Source organism: Oenanthe melanoleuca, chromosome 4 (genome assembly GCF_029582105.1).
Source record: "Oenanthe melanoleuca isolate GR-GAL-2019-014 chromosome 4, OMel1.0, whole genome shotgun sequence".
Lineage (NCBI taxonomy): Eukaryota > Metazoa > Chordata > Aves > Passeriformes > Muscicapidae > Oenanthe > Oenanthe melanoleuca.
Genome location: NC_079337.1, coordinates 28,823,689 through 28,844,678, shown reverse-complemented (window position 1 = coordinate 28,844,678; position 20,990 = coordinate 28,823,689). Strand labels below are relative to the sequence as shown.

General features: G+C 42.0%; 1 protein-coding gene and 1 non-coding gene across 2 annotated transcripts; both read right to left on the bottom strand.

Moving 5' to 3' along the window:
- Positions 1 to 1,600: 1,600 nt before the first annotated feature.
- LOC130252923 (U6atac minor spliceosomal RNA) lies at positions 1,601 to 1,728 on the bottom strand. The gene has a single exon (XR_008840472.1). It is a non-coding gene; the product is annotated as a U6atac minor spliceosomal RNA (small nuclear RNA).
- Positions 1,729 to 14,436: 12,708 nt separating this feature from the next.
- Positions 14,437 to 20,641, bottom strand: NPY2R (neuropeptide Y receptor Y2). Its single transcript, XM_056489701.1, has 2 exons — positions 20,564 to 20,641; positions 14,437 to 17,585 (listed from the first exon to the last, which is right to left on the bottom strand). Exon 2 carries the CDS (start codon positions 17,545 to 17,547, stop codon positions 16,390 to 16,392), a length of 1,158 nt encoding a protein of 385 aa, XP_056345676.1. The 5' UTR covers positions 17,548 to 17,585; positions 20,564 to 20,641; the 3' UTR covers positions 14,437 to 16,389.
- Positions 20,642 to 20,990: the final 349 nt, after the last annotated feature.

Here is a 20,990-nt window from a genome sequence, read left to right as displayed (position 1 = left end):
CTCCCACACTGTTGTCTTCTTCTGCCCCTTTCTTGCTCAGAATATATGTGGCACTGGAATATTTCAGATAATTTTCCTAGTCTGGTTCAATACACACTGTCAAAGAAGGATTGGAGTGCCTGGGGTACAAACTGTGCTTCACTGTACTTTTGAAATAGTTTGGCTGTGCTCTGCTCTTGAATCATGATAAACTGTAAAATGTCAGGTCAGTCCTCAAAGAATTAATAAATGGGAGAACATGTGCTATATGCAGGAGGAGTGACCGAGGCTTCTGATGACATATGAGGACAGAAATTGCTCATCTGTACTGTATATTGTGCTGCTTGTTTGTAGGTTTTTATATACTAAAAAACCAACCTAGATTTCTGAGAACAGAGTCAGCTTTAGAAAAACTGATGACTGAAGCAGTGTAAGCATTAGCTTTCTCATTTAATGCTAGTTACTGATAACACTTGACTAACCTATATACCTCTTAAACAAGAAAAAGGTATGTATAGAATGCCTGGGGAAATTAGCTGTGGCCAAATTTTCTTTAGATTTTAGAAATTATGTTAATAATTTTATTTCTGCAAGTTTCATAATGCCTTGAGCTAGGCAGCTGTTGCTTATGCTGCTGGTCTCATGCAATGCAGCAGAGTTGTTGCCTGAATGACTGCTTCAGGATCCAGCCACAGTGTATTCCAGCAGAATATTAATGAGCTAGCATCCTGTTTGGTGCACATGGAAAGGGAATAAACCCCCAAAAAAATTTGAAATATTGAAAGAGCCCAGGCTGTGGTACAGAGCCCAGCACTGAGGGAGTGGGAATCTAAATCTATATGGCCTTCCCACTGCTGCTGCACACCAAAATCCCATGTGCACTCCATAGAGAGACTTCAGAAGTGATGGATGGATGCAGGGCTTCTGTGCTCACCAGAAGCCCTTTTGGGACCATCGTTCTTGCTCTTTGAGCCCAGCTCTGGCCAGGAGCACCTGCTCCTTTCCTTCCCAGGGCATGGACTCAGAGCCAGGTAGGGGAGTGCAGGGCAATGGGGCACAGCTCTGTTTTCCATTATGGGAAGGAGGGTAAAAGAGGATAAAACCTGCAAGAAGAATGCAGAAAAGAATTCTACCACATCACATCTGAAACCTGAATTTTACCTGTATTGTGAGGAAACCCTGAGTCAGTTCTGGCTGCACACCTGACAGCAGCATTTAGAATTTTTCTGTAAACTAAAGTTAGGGGTTCATTTGTGTCTACACCTCAAGTGCTTGAATAGTCATGTTTATGCAATTCAATAGTCTGAAATATTTTTGAACAACCACCAGTGAATTTGGACAATCGGCAACTTTAAATACTAGTCTTTCACCTTGCCACAGAATCACATAATATTCTGAGATGGAAGAGACCCACAAGGATAATGGATTCCAACTCCTAGCCCTGCACAGGACACCCAAAGAGTCATACCCTGCGCAAAAGCTTATTGAACTCTGCCAGTCTTGGAACTGTGATCACTTCTCTGGGGAGCCTGTTCCAGCACCCAGTCGCCCTGTAGGTGAAGAACCTTTCCCTAATATCCAGCCTAAACTTCCTCTGACACAACTTCATGCCGTTCCTTTGGATTAAACATGGTTAGATGCCACAAAATAGTTGGCAGTGCCTTAACTGTATGCATTTTGTATAGGCCACAAGGGCCTCTTCCATTCTTTTCAAGGGGAGTGCTGATCTTCTCTGCTTTCATACAACACTCAAAAAACGTCATAATTCAGAATGACCATAATTTGTAAGAGCAAACATCCAAATGAATAAACCTTGTCCTGCTTCAACCACCTACTTCAAACCTGCATATGACTCCTTGAGGTTTGAGTGGATGTGCACACATGCCTTCACTTCTGCAAACAAAAGTCCTACTGAAAGACACAAAGAAGCCTGGATTTAGAAAAATGGCATATAATTGGTAGCATGTAGCATCAGTCTGACTGACATGTGCCAACTGGCACAGCTCTTCCTGGTCCTAGGAATGAGAAGTTCTCTTTTCAGCCATCTCTTGATGTCAGCCCAACACCCTTCAAAAGCACCACAAGCATATTCACAGCAACACTATTAAATACAGACAGCAGAGGAAAGATTTGGAAGCAGCAGTATTTCCCTGTTAGATTCTTGTGTCTTAAATAAAGAGATGCATGATGCCTGCCTCTTGCTGATAGCTGGGCTACTGCTTGCTTTTATAGGAAATTATTTACTAATGAAAAGCCAATCAGCAAAATGCTGAATGTATTACTAAGTAATTTGAAAAGAGAGTAATGTGAAAAGAGATAAACCAGCCTATAGCCTTGGATAATAAGTAAATATTGATTTTCTAGTAGTTGTTTTATCTTTGCCCAAATCATCATTTATCAATGGAGACAGTTCAGTCTGGTTTAAATAGGATTTGCTGAAGTTTAAGCAAATACCTATATCTCTTACAGTGCAGCTTTATGTAAGTAAATGGTTGGTAGATCTTTTCATCAGTGGGCACAAGGCCAAGGTATTCCAGACTCTTATGGTGAAGCTCATGAGCTTCATTTTTTGAGGGAGACAGCCAAAAATAATGAAAATTATTGAGATGTAAAGAAACACAAGAAACACTGGTCCTTCAGGCAATATGTATTTAAACCTTGAAATCCTTGGCCATGGAGTATTAAGTGCTTGAATAAGCATAAAAAGCAAGACAGGTTTGCTTGGACAAGTTGGCATTAAAACATAAAAATTTTGTAGCATTCGTGGATTCATTTAATATAGATTACCAGTGTGCTGTGTGCATAGGTGTCCAAAAAACAGGATGTACTGGAAGGAGTTGTCATTATATGTCTGCTCTATCACTATTCTCTCCCCATCCGTTATTCACTTTTTCTGGCCTTCTGGGGTTAGACAAACCTTTCATTCCATCTTGTCTATTCATTCTGATAATCTACAAAATAAACTCCTACATTCTGTAATAATTTTCAGTTTGACCTTCTGTATACAAAAGGTAAAACCTCTGATATAGCAAAGACAATTGATGAAGAAAGAGCTTGTCTTGTTACCTTGCCTGTGTCCCAGCTTATGAATAAAAATAAGTTACACTGAGTCCACATTCAGAGTTCACATTTCTGAGTCAGCTATGAGGGAAACTGAATGAATTGGTGTATAGGGCACCAGGAAGAAAAGAATAGTAAAGCAGAGAATGTAGGTTCATCTATTTCCTACAAATCCATCCATCCATCCATCCATCCATCCATCCATCCATCCATCCATCCATAAGTAAATTTCATTTTTTAACTCTCTTAGCTGTTTCAAACTGAAATTGCAGATCTTTGTCTACCAGATTTTAAGGAAAGGTAGGATGCACTATTATTTGACTTCTTATAACATGCAAAATTGCTGCCTTCCACAGCAAGGAAGAAAATTATGAAAGAAAATTAAGTGCTCTTGTTAGCAAATACACAATGTAAAATCCTAAAATGTTCATTACTAATGAAAACCATCAAGAAAATCCCCCTAGCTATGTTAAAATGTAAAACTTTTATTGGAAATAGGTATTTCTTATAAGAACAGACAAGAAGGCTTGTTTTTCCGTAGCCATTTTATTACCTTGACAGTCACCAACTCAGTTAACTCTCTCATCTGCTGCGATAGAAGTACCTCAGGGCTGCCAAGCCTTGAAGACCATAGAAATTAGTGTCTGCATATATAAAATCCTAAACTATCATGAAAACTCAACAAAAATGTTGTGAAATCATGTCACAATACAGAAACTAGCTGCCAAAACAATGCTTTTCATTACAGTAACTTTGGTATCCATAATGATGGATACCTGCCCAGCTTGTTCCCAAATCTGTCTGGAGAATGGCTTTAAATAGATGTCCAGCCGATCATGTAATGTCTCACTAAGAAAACCGAAAAGTGTTAACCTTTGGGCATGATGGATGTTTGTGATGATTCTGTCACGAGTCTGAATCAGACAGATGGAGCACTGTCATTCATATGTGATATGTCTCTCTGGAAGATCACAGGGTCGCAGAATGGATAAGATTGGAAGGGACCACAGTGGGTCACCACCTCTGTGCTCAAGCAGGGTCATCCTAGAGCACACGGCACATGACTGTGTTCAGAGAGTTCTTGAATATCTCCAGTCAGGAGATACTCAACACAACCTCTCTGAGCAACCTGTTACAGTGCACAGTTACCTGCACAGTAAAGAAGTTCTTCCTCATGTTCAGGTAGAACTTCCTATGCATCAGTTTCTGCCCATTGCCTCTTGTCCTATTGCTCAGCACCACTGAGAAGAGGTTGGATCAGTCATCTGACACACTCCCTTCAGATACTGATAAACAAGGATGAGATCCTCTCTCAGTCTTCTCAATACTGAACGTGTCCAGCTCCCTGAGCCTTTCCTTACCAGAGAGATGCTCCAATCCCTTCATCATCTTTGTTCCACTCTAATGGACCCGCTCCAGGGCTTCATTGTCTCCTTTGAACTGCACACTACTCCAGATATGCCTCACTAGGGCTGAGCAGGGGGCAGGATCACCTCCTTTGCTGTGCTGGCAGTGCTTTTCCTAATGCAGGATACCACAGGCCTTCTTGCCTGCAAGGGCATATTGCTGGTCCACTGTCCCCAGAGCTGCTTTCCAGCAGTCTGGCCCCCAGCCTGTACTGGTGCCCAAGTGCAGGACCTTGCCCAGGTGAAGGACCCTGCATGGGATCTGGTTGAACTTCAGATGGTTCTTCTCCTCCCATCTCTTCACACTGTCAAGGTCCTTTTGAAGAGCTGCACAGCACTCACAATAGTGATGAAATCCACCAATTTTGATGCAGAAGGGATGCCATCCTGGAAGAGATATTTTCTTCTCCTTTTCAGCATATTTAAATGCCAAGTCTTATTTTTATTTGCCTTATTTTTACAGGAATGTGTGGTGTAAAATACACTCACTGGAAGCACTCATTGCTGCTTCCCTGCACCATTTCAGAACCAGAATAATTTCAGGAGAATTAAGTGAAAGCACCATATTGCCCAAAAGATGTATGAGCACAAATCAACAAGGCTGTAGTTTTACAGAAAATTGTTACAACAAAAGAATGAATTCAATTTCAGCAAATGTTTTGATCATCTCTGCACATGGAATAATGAAAGAAACCCAAAAAAACAGTCTGCTCCTTACTAGCGTCAATACTATTAAATTACAAAGAGAAGAATTCACACCTACAGGTGTTTTTTCATGCTTTTCTGTTTACTTTTTCATCTGGTAAACTCTTACTTATCTTGTACTGCTGTTGACTCATAGTCTGTATGCTTGTCTGGAAAAATATCTCAATGTCTCTATCTCACTGTATCTCTACCTCTTGTTGTTTCCACAGGATCTTATGGTTCTGTAGCTGACTGCTTGTTCTGTATCTGGCTGCTTTCTGCCAGTTCCAATGATAAAGAGCCCTAGGCTATGGAAAACAAGCATTTCAAGAACATCTTTGCTGCTCTCCTTTTTTCCAGAAAAATAAGGAGGAAAAAAGCAAGGAAAAAAGCTTTACCTAAGTTTGACTATTTTCTCTCTGTTTCTATGGGAACAAGAACAGATGAAGGAACAACTGCCAGCCATCAATGGTGGATTGCTGAAACTCAAGCCAAGGTAACTGGCTGCTGATGAGGAAATTCAGGCTTCATTTGGACTGTCCACTTGGTTGCTAAATTTGAAATGGTTTCATCTTGCAGTGGGGAGAAACAGGGCACTGCATCAGGTTTAAAACCAGTGAAAATGGTTTTTACCTGGTATCTCTTCAAATCTTGTAACTTCTAGGACAAACTCAGAATAAAATATTTTTTTTACTAAAAGAAAAGATACAAAGGCTAGTAAACTTTCTTGCTCAAGTGATTAAATGCCATTGAATGTTTTTTTCAATTTTCATAACAATACTTGCAAAGTATGGAGATCACTAAATATCACTATTAGAGACTGTCAACTCAAACACTTAGCTAAGTTAAAAGGATACCTAACAGATATGCGGTTAGCAGGCCTAGGAAAAGGCTCTTTTTATTACCCATCCCTCACCATAGCTCTAATCCCTGACTCTGTTACCATTTCACACAGCTTTTCTTTTATAAAATCTAACCTCATGGTCTAAGACCTCAACTTCTCCTTTCTAACCCCATACATGTAATTTTGAGCTCTCTTGCAATAAAATCCCCATCTTCTTGTTATCCCATTGTCAAGCACATCCATTTAAATCTCCTACCCAAGAGCATCCAACCACCAGTTACTCACCAGCCTTTCTTCCCGTGTGCCCATTGCTGCTGGCAACAGCTGCGACCACAGCCCTGGCTGCAGAGCCCCTTTCTCCTGTGTTATACCTCCTGCCTCAAGAGGGGTTTCAGATGAAGGACATGAATTACATTTACCAATAATCCATCCAAACAAAGCTCCAAGGAGATAAAAGCAGGGCATATGAAAAGTTTGTCATAGTGCTAACGTAGTGCATTTAATTTTATTGCCTCCATCTGAAATTGAGCGTGTGAAAGGGAGAGCTCTTCAGGTTGGTGCCACAATGGGATATAAATGGTCTGAGTATTGCTGTGTAGAGTGGAGCTACACTGACCTAATTTATAGCAGCTGAGAATCTGGTCTCCAGCTTACATGCCTACTGTTTTTGCTTTGCTTTGGAAAACACTGAATGGAAGTGTTTAGCTACATTTTGTGATGGCAAAAAAAGTGTGTAATAAAAATTTCTGCAAGAAAAACACTTTTCCTTCCTTTACAATGGTTTATTCCATAATTTCCAGATACATTTGCCAACATCTGACTTTTTTCTCTCTTTTCTTAGATATTGTTCCACTCAAATCAAGCATCACTCAGGGGGAAAAAAAGAAGAAAAATAATAGACAAGTCTCAGTGTTAGGCAACTAATAACTTTTATTAAACATAGCAAAAAACTGAGAATAAGATAAGACATCAGGCTTGTTCTTAAGTTTCTTCCAATAAAAAGAATATTTTGGTCTGGTATAATTTTACAGAGTTCAGTAGAGCTCCTAAGTATGGATTTACTAACCAATTGTGACCTTAAGTGGCACGCCATTCATCTGAATAAAATACCTGCCAGAGTACATTAGGATTGAAGTACTCCTGAGCTGCTAGGTGCCACAATGTTCAGATCCAGCAGGGTCTGCATTAAGTGTTTCCAACATTATAAACAATGGGAATACATCTGTGCCTTAATAGCCTACATCTCCCTTTTCACCGGTCCTGCAGTCACATTATAAAAATACTAGGAACACTGCCTAGGACCATGTTTTTGAAATGCACTGTTTTAAAAATCAATTAAGCTGTGTGTGTTAATAGAAAATGAAAACCCAGTTAACTGTTGAACTCTAATAGGCAATTCTCCCTGTGTAGATTTTGTCCTTCTCTAAAGCTGGATGCAGAAAGTAGGCTGTTTTTTTGTGTGTCCAGGGTTGGCTTTCACCTCTTTCTGTCTGAAAAGTGTCTAGTAAGTAAACTGAAAATCTGCAGCAGGCAGAGGTTCTTAGCAGCCTCTGAGAGGACAAGGCTCTAAACGTGACTATATATGACTTTCAGACATAAAGAAACCTCATAAACTCCAATTTCAAATGCTGAGGCAGGTAGGAAGGAAGGATGAGAGTGGTCTTGGTTACACACTCAAGCCACTAACATTATTGCTGAGTATTAAAGCCTGACCCCTTGACAGCCAGGAGAGAAGTATCCAGTAGTGATCAGTGAAGTGTCCAAGGAAATGGGGCAGACCAGAAAACCTGGCTAGATGAGGGGCCTTCTCACCTTTTTAGGAGGATTATTGTAGTTAGATTCTGAACAGGGGCTATAGACAAATACATGGTCTCTAAAACACCCACGTACAGAAAGTAGCACCCATCTTTTTTCCAAGTAACACTGGTAAAAGCCACTATACATTGACATCCTAAGGTGTAGCCTCCAATGTAAGGAAAGAAGTGTGGTAAAATATGCAAAGTACGTGCTTTCCACTGGCTTTGCAAGATGTTGGTCTTAGGGAGACCTGCAGATGGACAGAGCTCTCCAGAGCCTGATCATTTACACTTTGTGCATCCTCATGGGTGAACCAGGACTTTACCAAGGACAGGAGAGTGTCTGCAAGCTTTCCATCTTGAGAGTGTTCCAGCCTTTGTCTGAGAGAATGTATGCTTAAGTAGGGCTGCAAATTATCCAGGTAAAAAGGCTACTACTTAACCACCTTCAGTCAGAGCGATAGGACAGGTCCAATGAAATTTCAGTCAGGTGCTGCCAAGCCTCTCATGCAGGTTATGTGAGCTAAGTATATCTAAAGGCATGAAATGGTTTAAGGGGAGATTTTCAAAGGAATAAAATGGAATTGGAAGCATAAATTCAAAAGTATCTGTCACTGAAATTTGCTTTTCTCTATCTTTCAGCTCTTTTTGTTACAGAAAGTTCAAAAGTAAGCACATTAGCTGGCAGGAGTTCAGCTATAGATTTCAATACCAAGAATCACAACGGTACAAAGATTAGAAGTGCACTTCAGTCTGTCTGTGCTGGAAAATCAGTCCTAATAGCATACCTCTTCAATCTGTTTTTCATCTCAGCAGCTATGGAACTGGTTAGGTGTTACTTCTGTAGAAAAACATTCATGCAGTTTCTAATCTGAAATCATGGGAATAAAAAAAAGCCATCAGTGCTCTGGCTTTCCCCATATCACCTGTTCTTCTTTGATGAATCAGCATTTCATTTGTTTCAAACAGGAAGGCTCGCTGTGATAGAGTTGTAGTCCTGTTTGCGCTCTTGGCTCTTTCCCACTGTTTAAATGTCACTTTTTAATGATTTCTGAAGACATAAGCTGTAAACAGACTGTGAAGAATTGTCACTTGTAGATCCCAAGAGGAAAATCTCTTCTGTAACAAACTGGGTAGGAAGATGGGCAGCCAAATGTGAAAGGGGAGGTATTCAAGGACGCTGCATAATTCTGTCAGCAACACACACAAAAGCCTGTGTGTTTTGCTCACCAGGATCCTACCCTTTCAGCAGCAGAGTCAACACTATGGGCACCTGTTTCCAGAAGAAGGGACAAGCAACTTCCTGTGTAACAGAACAAAATAGGTAAGCAAAATGCCTTCTTGAGCCAAAGTTCAGTATTTTTCAAGTCACATGACTGCCTCATCCTATCATCTTGTCCTGTAGGACAAGAAAGACCCATGCAGGACTTTCTGCTGTTTTATTAATGCTAATTTATTGGGGTTTGCATAGTCATTTGAAGTAGTTTGGGGTTATATTCAGAAATCAAGATTTAAGCATTATGCAGCCAAGTACTCCAATTTCCTTCACATTAGCATCAAGCTTTCTATTCCCACAGAGAGAGAGAAAAATTGTCTGGTATCACCGGTATTATGTCTCAGAGAAGTAGCAAACAGAGTAATAAAAATGATGAATTGGATTTTTTTTTTTTTTTTTTTATGGACTGCAGCAGCTGTATGCTACCATAGGAAAGCCAGAGAAGCTAGAAATTAACTGTATCATACATATGCAACAGACACATTACAAAGCGTTCCAGGAGTTTGTCAGGAGCAGTTAAATAATAAACACAAAGTAAGGTTAGAGGAAGTTGCTACTTGCTCGTATAGCCCAAAGTAAGAGAAGAGATCAGGAGAGATACTATATAGTAGTTTATCAAGAATAAGACAACACACCATTGTGGTTTCCAGCTAACTTAAGAGTCAAAAGGCAGCTTCTTCTGAGGTTTAAAATCAGAATTCATAGCACAGGCACAAGTACTAAGAGGGAAAGGATGATGAATGGGATAGATAAATCAGAAAGCATACTTTCAGGGAATATTGCAAGCTTAGGCTTTTGAATAGCAATTATGGAAAGCATGATTTTTCATTTCAATTTATGTCCTGGTAATCAATTATACACTGAGCTGGATGAGCTTTTGCTGCCCCATTAAAATAAAACAAGCAAATAAAATAAGGATTCTGAATGCAATGAGTTCTCTTCCTGTCTTTTCTCTACCTTTGATTCCAGTTATTTGAGATAACCATGGAATTTTAACTTCGAAGAAAGCCAACTTGCTATGCACAGTGAGACTCACTTTATTATAGCTTAATGCTTTCATAATTTTTAGTTCTACTTGTCCTTGCAATCATTGTTCTAGCTGAATATGACTCATGAGAGGTCTCAACATTGAAAACCATAGTGTATCCCTAATGCTAAATTTTCACCTGTCACCTACAGAAGCAGGAATTTATGTAAACTGGAAGAGGTTTCTTGATTCCTGCACATCATACTGGCCTGAACAAGTTCTGTGTTGTTCTGTGCAAGCATCTGCCTCATGCTGTGGTGACAGAGGAGAGGTTTGTTGCTGCACATACCCATCCCACCATGGCTGCATCCAGCTCTGCCTTAAAGTATTTATATTTTGAAGAAACCAGCCATCAGCCAGTGTTCTTGTCAGTACAAGAGCATTAACACTTCTTATCTGTAAAACATGTTTCCCCATGGATCTCCCTGCCAGTTCAGTTCTGGTATGAGTAGCACAGCAGATGGAGGCACAGAGAAGAAATGCACTACCGAAGTCCCAGTCTACTACCACTCACTTCACATATTAATGTGAAGTGGCCATCAGCTTTTGGTGCCTCTGGCCACATCAGTGCTCAAGAGAGTGGGAGGTACGAGGGCAAGTTTTAATTAGGGTAAAGGATGAGCTTCCCGAGGGGAACTGCCACAGCCACCCTGTCATCACTCACTGCCCTCAGTCTCCCTGTGACAGTATCCATCTTCCACATGCTCAGTCCAAGGGTGCCTGTGAAACACTTTCTGTCAGCCCTGTTTGAGAGCTTCTCTGATGGCTGGGCTACACTGAACTGGAGAGGCAGCAGACATGTGGCACTTGCACACTTACACTCTGTGGAATCGTCTACTTTGGAGAGTAATCGGGATGAAGCACCGTCAAATGCAACATGCGTTGTCCTCACAGAGGTATAAACCGAGATTCAAAGCACTGAAAAACTGGAAAACATATCTCCAGCTTGACTCCTGGTATCAGTCCTCAGAATCCACTGGGAAAGGGTGTCTTGGCCTCAGCTCCAACCCTCAGGTTCGGTTTGGTGTAGCCATGCTCTGCTGACACAGGCTTGCCCAAGCCTGAGTGCAATAAGAGCAAGGCTAGCTGTTTTACCAGCTTGGCTACTTTAAATAAATTAACAAGTCACAGTACTGCAAACAAACTTTAAAATCCAGTTGGCTACAAATAACTGTTTTTGAAGAATGCTAATAAATAGGAAAATTGTCCTAAACTTCTCTTTTTCTATGCAAACTTGAAAGGATATAAATAGTTTGACCCAATAAATGTATACGCAGGGATTCTGCTGTTAAAGATATCATGTATAGCAGAGTTAGTAGATTATGAAGGTTATGAAGTATGCAAATAAAAATCTGTTTCATATAAACTCCAGTTGTGCAAATTCAGCTGAGGTCCAAGAGGCAAACTACACTTTTCCTCCTATGCAGATTAGCAAAACAAACATTATAATCTGTTTTCAAGCTAAACTGTGCCTCCATCCATCAGATATGTAATTCCACTGTCTTTAAGTTTTAGAGTTTGAAGTTCTTTTCCTCCCACAGGAGCTCAGTGAAGTCTGAGAGGGAAAAGATTTTAATGCAAGCACAAAATTTTTCATATATCCCATCTGAAATGAGCTTATGAGGAGCTTGTATGCATTATTCATCCCATATCCTGGCTAGAATTGCTAACACATCCATTGCTTCTGATACCTTATCAGTACAGAGCTGTTCAGCTGTACTGCATTTAGGTGAAGTAATGTACACATACAGGTTTAGTTGCCTGAGAACATGATGTGAGTTTTAAGGCTCAAAGAATCACGAAAATTTCTTCTAAAAGTTCCTCAGTTTCCCTGGGCAACGCTGTCCCTCGTACACTTTCATTTGGCCTGGTTTCATTTCTACACGTTTTCCTTGCTGCCTAGACTAAAGGAAGAACGAAAGTCTATAAATCAATGACATCTTCACCTAGCCTCATTCTTGCTCGCTTTCTTCTTGAAGCAGCAGCTCATCTTGTGACTTTCTTACTTCTCCAGCTTTACCAGCTTCAGAGTTCTTCACTACACTTGTACTAATTTCCTTTTAAAATGACAGCCAATTGAAAATATGAAAATCACCACTGATTGCATAAATAAGCATTTGTACTGCAGTACACAGCTTTTTAGCAATACCAATCTTGCATGGATTTACATATATCTCATAGCTGTTCAGGGCAAAGAACCTGTAATTTGGCACAAAGTAGTTCCCCTATTGTGGAGTGGCATTTATAATGACAGTACTAGGTAAATAACTCAGGCATCCAAAAGACAGAATACATCCCTTAAGGTTATGATCTGGATTTAAGTAAGAAAATCCTGGAGAGAGTTTAGAAACTAAGAAGCAAGGAAATGGATTATACTAATCAGTGAATTCAGTTTGCTCTGGATTTGAATTTTTTTTTTTTTTTTGTTTTTGTTGTTGTTGTTGTTGTTGTTGTTGTTGTTTTTGTGGTCTGGCAGATAAAATGCAGTTAATATTTTCCATTCTATTATTACTCTTAGTGTTATCTAACTTAAGTTATTAGCATGTTGACAAGGTATGTATGTCAATTACACACTGTACAGAAGGCAGGGTTATGTGGACAGACAACTATTTTCCACACACTTATTCCACAGAACAACTTTTCACAGCTCTGACGTACAATTTATATATAAATAGATATGCCTATTAAACCCATTTGCTATCAGGGATTATTTCTTTTATTTTAAGTGCTTATGACCTCAAATATTTTTTTTTTCTCAGATTAACAGTGATGTTCTTTCTGTTCAGTCATAGGCAGCAGCAGCTCTATGTGGAGATCACAACTCTCAATGAAGGTTATTTACTCACAGGGTGAGTGAGAACGTTCAACACTGTCTCCACATACCAAAACCCCATCCTCAATGGCTTCCTATAAAACCCTAGGGAAGCTCAATGAGGATTACTTCTCCACTTGCAGCCCCTGGCTGTACCCTTGAGCTGCCTGGTGCCCTGCCAGTGCAGTTGTACCAATATAATTATGGACAGTTCAGGACTGTGCTGCTGCCAAAGACTGGAGATGCATTTCTGCCAGTAAAATTTGCAAGGCATCAAAACATGTTCTTCCATGAAGGCCAAGAGCAAGCTGCTGACAAGCTAGGATCCTAGATCACATCTGATTGCATCTATGTGGTGGATAGGTCTCATTTCCATAACCCCAAATAAGAGTCCAAAGCAAGACCCACTCAGAGATCAGCATAGCACTAGTCCCAGTGAGCTCATCCTGCCTGTATTGCAGTATCTTTACAGTAGATGTACTCATGGAGAATGAGGGAGGAGGCCTAACCTAAATTTTCCGTATCTGTTCTGATATCCTTGTCCCTGAACCTGAGTGCCATGCAAAGATCATAAGTTCCTGCCCATAAAACCATGATATTCAACGTTTAATTGAATAATAGAACAGCACTAAAAATACGTACTTGACTGCCTGAGGAGAGGCTGCAGTGTGCTGGCTAGATCACACTGATGAGAACTGAGGCATGTTAGTTCAAATTCTTGCCCTGAACCAGCAATGACATTTCCTTTTGGATGCCCTGCTGCCTTCTAGCAAATTATTCAGTGGGTGAATGCTGCTGGTACCCTTTGGCTTCATATAGAACTTGTACCTAAGCAACAGGAAAAGAATATAACGCCTTAAAAATATAATAAAAGCACTAATAAGTGAATGGGGTGACCTGGATCCTGGTTACTATTTCAGGCAAACAGAAGGTCCCCTGCAAACTCCTCACTCCAGTGGTTAAATGTTGCTTACAGGTTCAGTTTCCCTTACAGGGAAATGGGGATGAACCCTGAATCCTTCTGACAGCTGGGATTTGAGGCAACCCCAAGGGATATTGCTACATCATTGCTTTTGATGAAAAAATGCTGTGTTTTCCTACAAACATGATGGGTACTAAAGTGTGCAGCTGTGCTTGTGCACGAGCCAAGTCCCAGGAGTGACTAAGCCATGCAAGAGGCACGAGTCAGTGCTAGGTCTTCCACATCTCCTCTGCAAGTGCCCATGGGAAAATCCACACCTTTCAGTGGGACACTGTGCACAGGCTTGTTACCCTAAAGCAGGCACTGACCAAGGCACCACATCCACAAGGCAGAGAGGAAAACAATGCAATAAATTAGTGCACCAGTTCTGGCTCAGCATGATGGCTGCAGAGAAAGCTCAAGAAGCCATAAAATAAAGATAACATGAAATAAACGGAAATATGACTTGTAATTAATTGCCTTTATACAGGATGATGTAAAGCAGACTTAAAATTACAGAGAATTAGTCTGGCAATTGAAGATTTTGCACATACTGTCATGGTTACTTCAAAACTGTCTATATAACACACTCTAACAGGCTTAAAGGAATTGAAACAGAACTTTAAAATCATTTGTGTTTTAAATAAAGGAGGGTATTAATAGTAATAATACTTTTGATGAAGTGTTCAGAGTCAAGTGATACATGTGATTGATGTCCATAAAAATTGCACACTTCTATAATCCTTCCTCACCCATAAGAGTTTCGAGCTTACATTTTGGATATTATTAATATTCAGACAAAAAAGAACTTGTGGGCAATATCATGTCCTGAACACGGTGGAGAATTAATCTATTTTTGTAAAACTGTATAACAAAGATGTATACTTTTTCCTGCTCACATAAACATCAGCTAATTCTCTAGACCTCCTTTTTCTGCTCATGAAAATCCAAGCCCAAATGATTTAATGGATATTTAAAGGATGGTGCCAAATACTGAACACAAGAAGATTAATTTCTCCATTTGATAAAGACCTGATACTATTCGTTACATTGCAAACATTTCAGAACTGAGTTTTCTTGGGTTTTAATTTGTAAGAGAGAACACAATGAATTTAGGAACAACAAAAACTGTAAAGGAAAAATGAAGTTGCTGAAATGTAGCCGTCAAACTAGACTTCAAGTGAAAGTATCACACTTGTTTTTATTCTAGATAAGCAACAGGGCAGCTTGGAATAAACATGGATTGAAATTTTCTTCATCTCTTTAATGAGTTCAGAGAGGCTGAACAAAGACAGAAGAGTTAAGCATTGCTGTGTACAACACAGTAAACAGATTAAAATTTTATACCTGAGTAAAAAAGGAATTTCACTATTAACTACAGCATGCAGAATAACTGATAAGTTATCACATAAACATAGTATACTGTTATTAGGTTACAGTCATTCAGATGTTAATTTTTACAAAGGCTAAAGATGGAAAAAGCTCCGAGACGAGTATGTGACATAAAAACCACAATAAGGAAAAGCACTTTACCATCTAGAAGCCTTTCCAGAAGATCAGAATTATCTGCTGTTTTATTATCCAGGCAGAAGCAGCAACAATTCAAAGCCTGTGGAGTTAATAACACATTTAAGCAGGTCCTGAAAATGAAAATATTGGCAGTTTATGAAGTGCTCACAGAAGACCTGACCCTGCATTCCCTGCCCTCAAATGCCACTTTAAAGTACTGCATTTTTGAGCTGTCCCCAGAGCAGAATGAAAGGCAAGAATCTGCAGGGAATGACTGATCAAGTCACAGGCTTGTGATTTTCTCACCAGCATAACAACTGCCAATTCTTAAGGGATGACTTTTTATCCCATTTGATTGGCCAAAACCCACATAGAAATTTGACCCTTCCTCTCACTGAATCCAGTATTTGGATGGGTTTGGTTTTTCTTTTCTCTTCTGTTTTCACAACCTAATCTATTTCAAATGCACTGGTTTGAAATAGTCTAGTTCAAGTTAAAAAGAAGTAATGTATTTATCTTCTTAATTCCCTTGTCTTTGCAAAAGATGCCTGTGCGAGAGAAGGAGCCTGAAAAGTCTGAGGTTTAACCAGCAGAGCTGATTCCCCCACCAGACAGGCTTCTGTCTCCTGGCAGGCTTCTGCACTCCCTGATCTCCACATTGAATATAAAAAACTACCCACACCCATCACCAATATTCCTGTGCAAGCTATCAGCCATTTTTCTTCCTTCAGCAAAAATCAGCAAACCTGGCACTTGTCATTTAGACTTCTCAAGAAGATATGGGAGGCGTGGAAGGGTATTTACCCTGTTAGAGACAGCTATAAACAAAGCCTCTCCCTTTTACTTCCTTGCAGTTGTATAGTTACATATTTTTTATGTCAATCAACTCTCCTCAAATCATAATACCTGCCTTGACCTTCCTGCTACTGTTCTTTCACCATTTATGAATAGAACTATGCATTGAACATGCATGTACCAAAATGGGTTCATCTGTTTGTCAGCAACATATTCATTTCTTGTTTAAAGTCAGACATCTTAGACATTGGTAGGTTGTGTGAAAGAGTCCCCAGGGAATTGAATCCTCTTTGCTTCTAGTTTCTTCCTGGCTTTGAAAGCTGCTGATACTTCAGGGTGGATGGAGTCCAGGCGCTGTTCACACTGGAAGGCTGTGAGGAAGGCTGTCCTGTAGTTGTTATTCATCCAGCCATAGAGAAGGGGGTTAGCAAACGTTGAGCACATGGCAATGACATGGAATACCGTGTAGATCAGTTTGTACTCTTTCAGGTCTAACACCTGACTGTCAATGTCACTGACCAGCTGGAAGGTGTGAAAGGGCAGCCAGCTGACAGCAAACACCACAACCACGCACACCAGCATCTTGGTGGTTTTCCGGCGCCGGTGGTGATAGTGGTCATTCCCTGCCCCAGGGCTAACATGGTTCTTGAGCTTGGTCCAAATACGGATGTAGGCATAGGAGATGACTGCCAGAGGCAGCACATACTGGATCAGGAGCATGGAGATGCTGTAGATGGTGCCATAATTGAGCTGCCCCTCCCCTGGCCACTTCTCAGAGCAGACCACAATCTTGAAGTCAGGAATTATCTCAATCAATGAGTATTCACGGAAGATGGCCAGAGGACTTGCCAAAAGGGCACTGACTGCCCAGGCAACTCCTATAATCAGGAAGCTGATCCGCTTAGAGATTTTGCTTTCCAGGTGGTAGACGATGCAGCGGTGACGATCCAGAGCGATCACAGTCAAAGTGACAGTAGACACATGGACAGCAAGGGCCTGAGCATAAGGCACCAGGTGGCACAAGACTGGGCCCAGCTTCCATTCACCCAAGAGTGTATAAACCAAAGTGAAGGGCAGGCACAGCGTGTTCACCAGCAGGTCAGCCACTGCCAGGTTGGCAATGAAGAAGTTAGTCACTGTGCGCATGCTTTTGAATTTGATGATCACATGGATCACAAGGGAGTTTCCGATCACTCCCAGCAGGATGATGGAGCAGTAAGCAAAGATGAGAATTATTTGTACTTCAACAAGTGTTGTGCTGTCCTTCAGTTCTGGTTTAGGGTCCAGAGCCAATTCGTTGAGTGGTGTGGTGTACCTTGTCAAGTACAGCTTAGTGAACAGCTCCATTTTCATTTCATCTGTCTGGTTTTCCTCACCTACTGCTTCCAGGGGCCCCATCTTTGCAGCAGCCTGGTCAAAGCTTTTCAGAGCTGCCCCTGAAAGCAAAACAATACAAGAACAAGTGGAGAAATTGGTCCACATGGGCTAAGACAAGAAGCAATGAGCTAAAGCTACATCTCTTTCTTAACCACATGCTACATTGCAGGATTAAGAGAAGATGTGTCTTAATATATTTAAATTCTCTTGCCCTTACATTGTGAAGGCTGATCCAGCAATATTATTTAGGCATGACTCCTGCTGAAAATTGGAACAGATTTCAAAAGCATTCCAAAGACAAAGTTTGCCTAAGTAAATGCAGAAGGATTAAGATCCTGCTGGGCAGCATATCATGTTTTTACAATGCACTACCTAAAGCTAGTGCTTATTTATCAAATACAAATCTTCCAGTAATATCTATGGGAATTCTACATGGAACAGCACCATCCAGACTGTTCCAGCTTTTCCTTAATGAAAAGTGTTTCCTTTAAATTGTTACTAAATTCTTATAGGTTTATGCCCTTCCTTAATATCAGTGAACTAAATGGTGGGGTCTTTGTTTAAGAAACTTTGTTTTACAACAGTTTGTACCATGAAGCAAATAAAAAATACTGAAATAGAACTGAAATAATAGCATTTATTTGAAATAAATGACTGAGTATTATTCATGTATAATGTGTATGTTATTCATGGTGAAATCAACTCAAGAAACAATTGAAACACAGTAATACATATTTTTTTCTGTGTGATGTTTCAGAAAACAGAGGTCCTTGGAGGCTGCCAATCAGGCCTTCATTTCTGACTGCAGTCATAGCGAAGAGCAAATCATTCCCCTGCTGATGTCAGTAAGAATTTCACCACTGGCATAAAAATCACTTCTTTTTTTTTCCTTCCTTACACAGGCTGAGCCAAATTCTGTGCTACCCTAAGATTCAGCAGGCACAATATATGAATGGTTTACAATCAGTTGCTGACTAGCACTTCAGTCCAATGTAAAAAAGTACATGTCCCCATGCAAAAAGCCCAGAGCATGGGTTGGCATGCTAACCAACTCCATTTAATTCCTTCCAACTTCAGAGAAACGTTTCAGAGAACAGAGGTACTTTTTCACCCCTACCTATGTTCCCAGTAATTATCAGTGGATGACATCCTTCAGTATGGTTTCCAAACTGAGAAAGGAGCATTGTCTACCAGCAGCAGACTGAATCCTTTTTGCTTACTTCCATCCCACTCAACATCCCAAAGAATTCCTCAGGGTGAGCTATTTTTGCAAAAGAAGCAGATTGACAGCGTGACTGAAAGGCGTCTTCCCCCCAGCTAAACAGATCAGAATTATGCCATACTGTTTAGTTTACATTTAGTCAACAATTAATAGTGTAAGCCTGAGATGTGAAAGACCACAAGACATGTAGCTGAGATGTGCCAGTTACTTGAACTAGTGCACACCGCTGATTTTAGCAGTATAATCGGTTTTCATCTACTAGCCTAAGCAATGGATGTCAGGAAGGGATTCCTTATCAATACACCTTTAGTCCACCAGGTTAAAAATATAAGTGATCCACCACAATTTACACAGTCAAGGCTATGCAAAAGTTGAGAATTCTGATGAGCATTTTCCTTTGACCCATTCCTACACCCAGGAATTATGCTCCCAGGACCGTCAAATGCTTCAAAATCTCATAACTTTTTTTTCAGTGCGGGTCATGTCTACACATAGAAGTAGAATGGTGAGAGGGCTGACAAATAGAAATTTTTCCCCTTCTTTGCCCTAAATCCAGGCAGAAGGATGTAGCTCACTCAAATAACATAGCTTCCCGTTCTTCCCAAAAGTATTTTCACCCACTTCTCTAGTACCTGACTTTCTGTTGATCCCTTCTTGCAACTCCTTCTTTTTAGCAAAGCCTTCTCTTGTTCTGACATTTTTATTTTATTTTATTTATTACTGCCTATTCAGGCTGATGAAAGATGCCTTGGGTTTGTCAATAAGACAAAGCTGAGGGAGAAAGAAGGAACAACCATGGTTTAAAACAGAAACGAACTCGTGTGTCAGCAAGTGATGAAATAAACTGGACAAGTCCAACATTGTCGGTGGAACAGTTATGTGGGCAAAGTATCAGTTGCTTTCAAAAAAATGGAGATAAAACTAAGGTGACACTCCAGGTAGTGTTTGACAGGACCCCTTCTGTTCTTTTTTTGGGATAAACTCTCCAAGTGATAGCATTTACTGGCACACTTTGCATAGTGCATCACATCAGGGTTTTTTTCCCAGTTCTTTCCTCCCAGCAGTCAGATCCTCATGGTCAGGCATCAAATTGCTTCTAACTTTTGGCCGAGAAAGGCCCAAAGAGGATTTACATGTGTTCTGAGAGCAAAGTAAGCAAAAAGGGCGGAATACGTGATTACATTAGCAAGCAGCATTCCCACCAGGACCGCAGTGCCTGCGCTGGGGAAGGGGCTAGGATTGCTGGAGGCAAAGCTGGCAGCAAATGCGCCTTTGAGATGCGGCGCCGCTTCCCTCCCGGCCCCCGGAGCTGTCCCCGGGGGAGACACCCATCCGGGGGGCAAACACCCATCCCGGGCGCAGACACATATCCTGGGGGCAGATACCCATCCGGGGGCAGACACCCATCCCGGGCGTAGACACCATCCCGGGGGCAAACACCCATCCCGGGCGCAGACACACATCCCGGGGGCAGACACACATCCCGGAGCAGACATCCATCTGAGGGGCAGACACACATCCCGGGGGCAGACACCAATCCGGGGCAGACAGACATCCCGAGGGCAAACACCAATCCCGGGGGCAGACACCAATCCCGGGGGCAGACACCCATCCCGAGTGCAGACACCCATCCCGGGGGCAGACACTCATCCCGAGTGCAGACACCTATCCCGGGGGCAGACACCCATCCCGAGTGCAGACACCCATCCGGGGGCAAACACCCATCCGGGGGCAAACACCCATCCCGGGCGCTGCAGATATCCCGCAGCCGCCCCGTGCCGGGAGCGCCGCTGCGTCCCCCCTTCCCGTTCTTACCTTCCTCCGGCGCCGGGCAGGCGGGCGAAGGAGGGCGGGCTGCTGCCCCCGGAGCCGGTGTGCCAGGGCAGGGCAGGGCAGGGCGGGGCGGGGCAGGGCGGGGAGCGGAGCTCCAGCTCCAGCGCCCAGCTCCCCCCACCGGCTCAGGTCTCGCCGCTCTCCCCTCCCGGGTGGCGGGCCCGCACCGCGGCTCGCCCCATACAAAGTTTGGAGGCGACGGCGGCCCCCGCACGCCGGGCGGGCGGCACGGGCAGGGCGGCCCCGCCGCCGGGGAAGGGCCCGGGCGGGGCGCGGCGCCGGCTCCGCCCGCCGGGCTCCGGGCGTGAGCAAGTCTGCGGGCAGCGCGCCCGGGATGCGCCGGCTGCACCTCTCTCGGGATCCAGCAGCGGCAGCGCCGCCAGCCTCAAGCAGGGGTTTGGAGGAAGAG

Bases quoted from the DNA above. Each gene is read 5' to 3' on its own strand.
- NPY2R (XM_056489701.1), bottom strand. From the start codon at position 17,547: ATGGGGCCCCTGGAAGCAGTAGGTGAGGAAAACCAGACAGATGAAATG.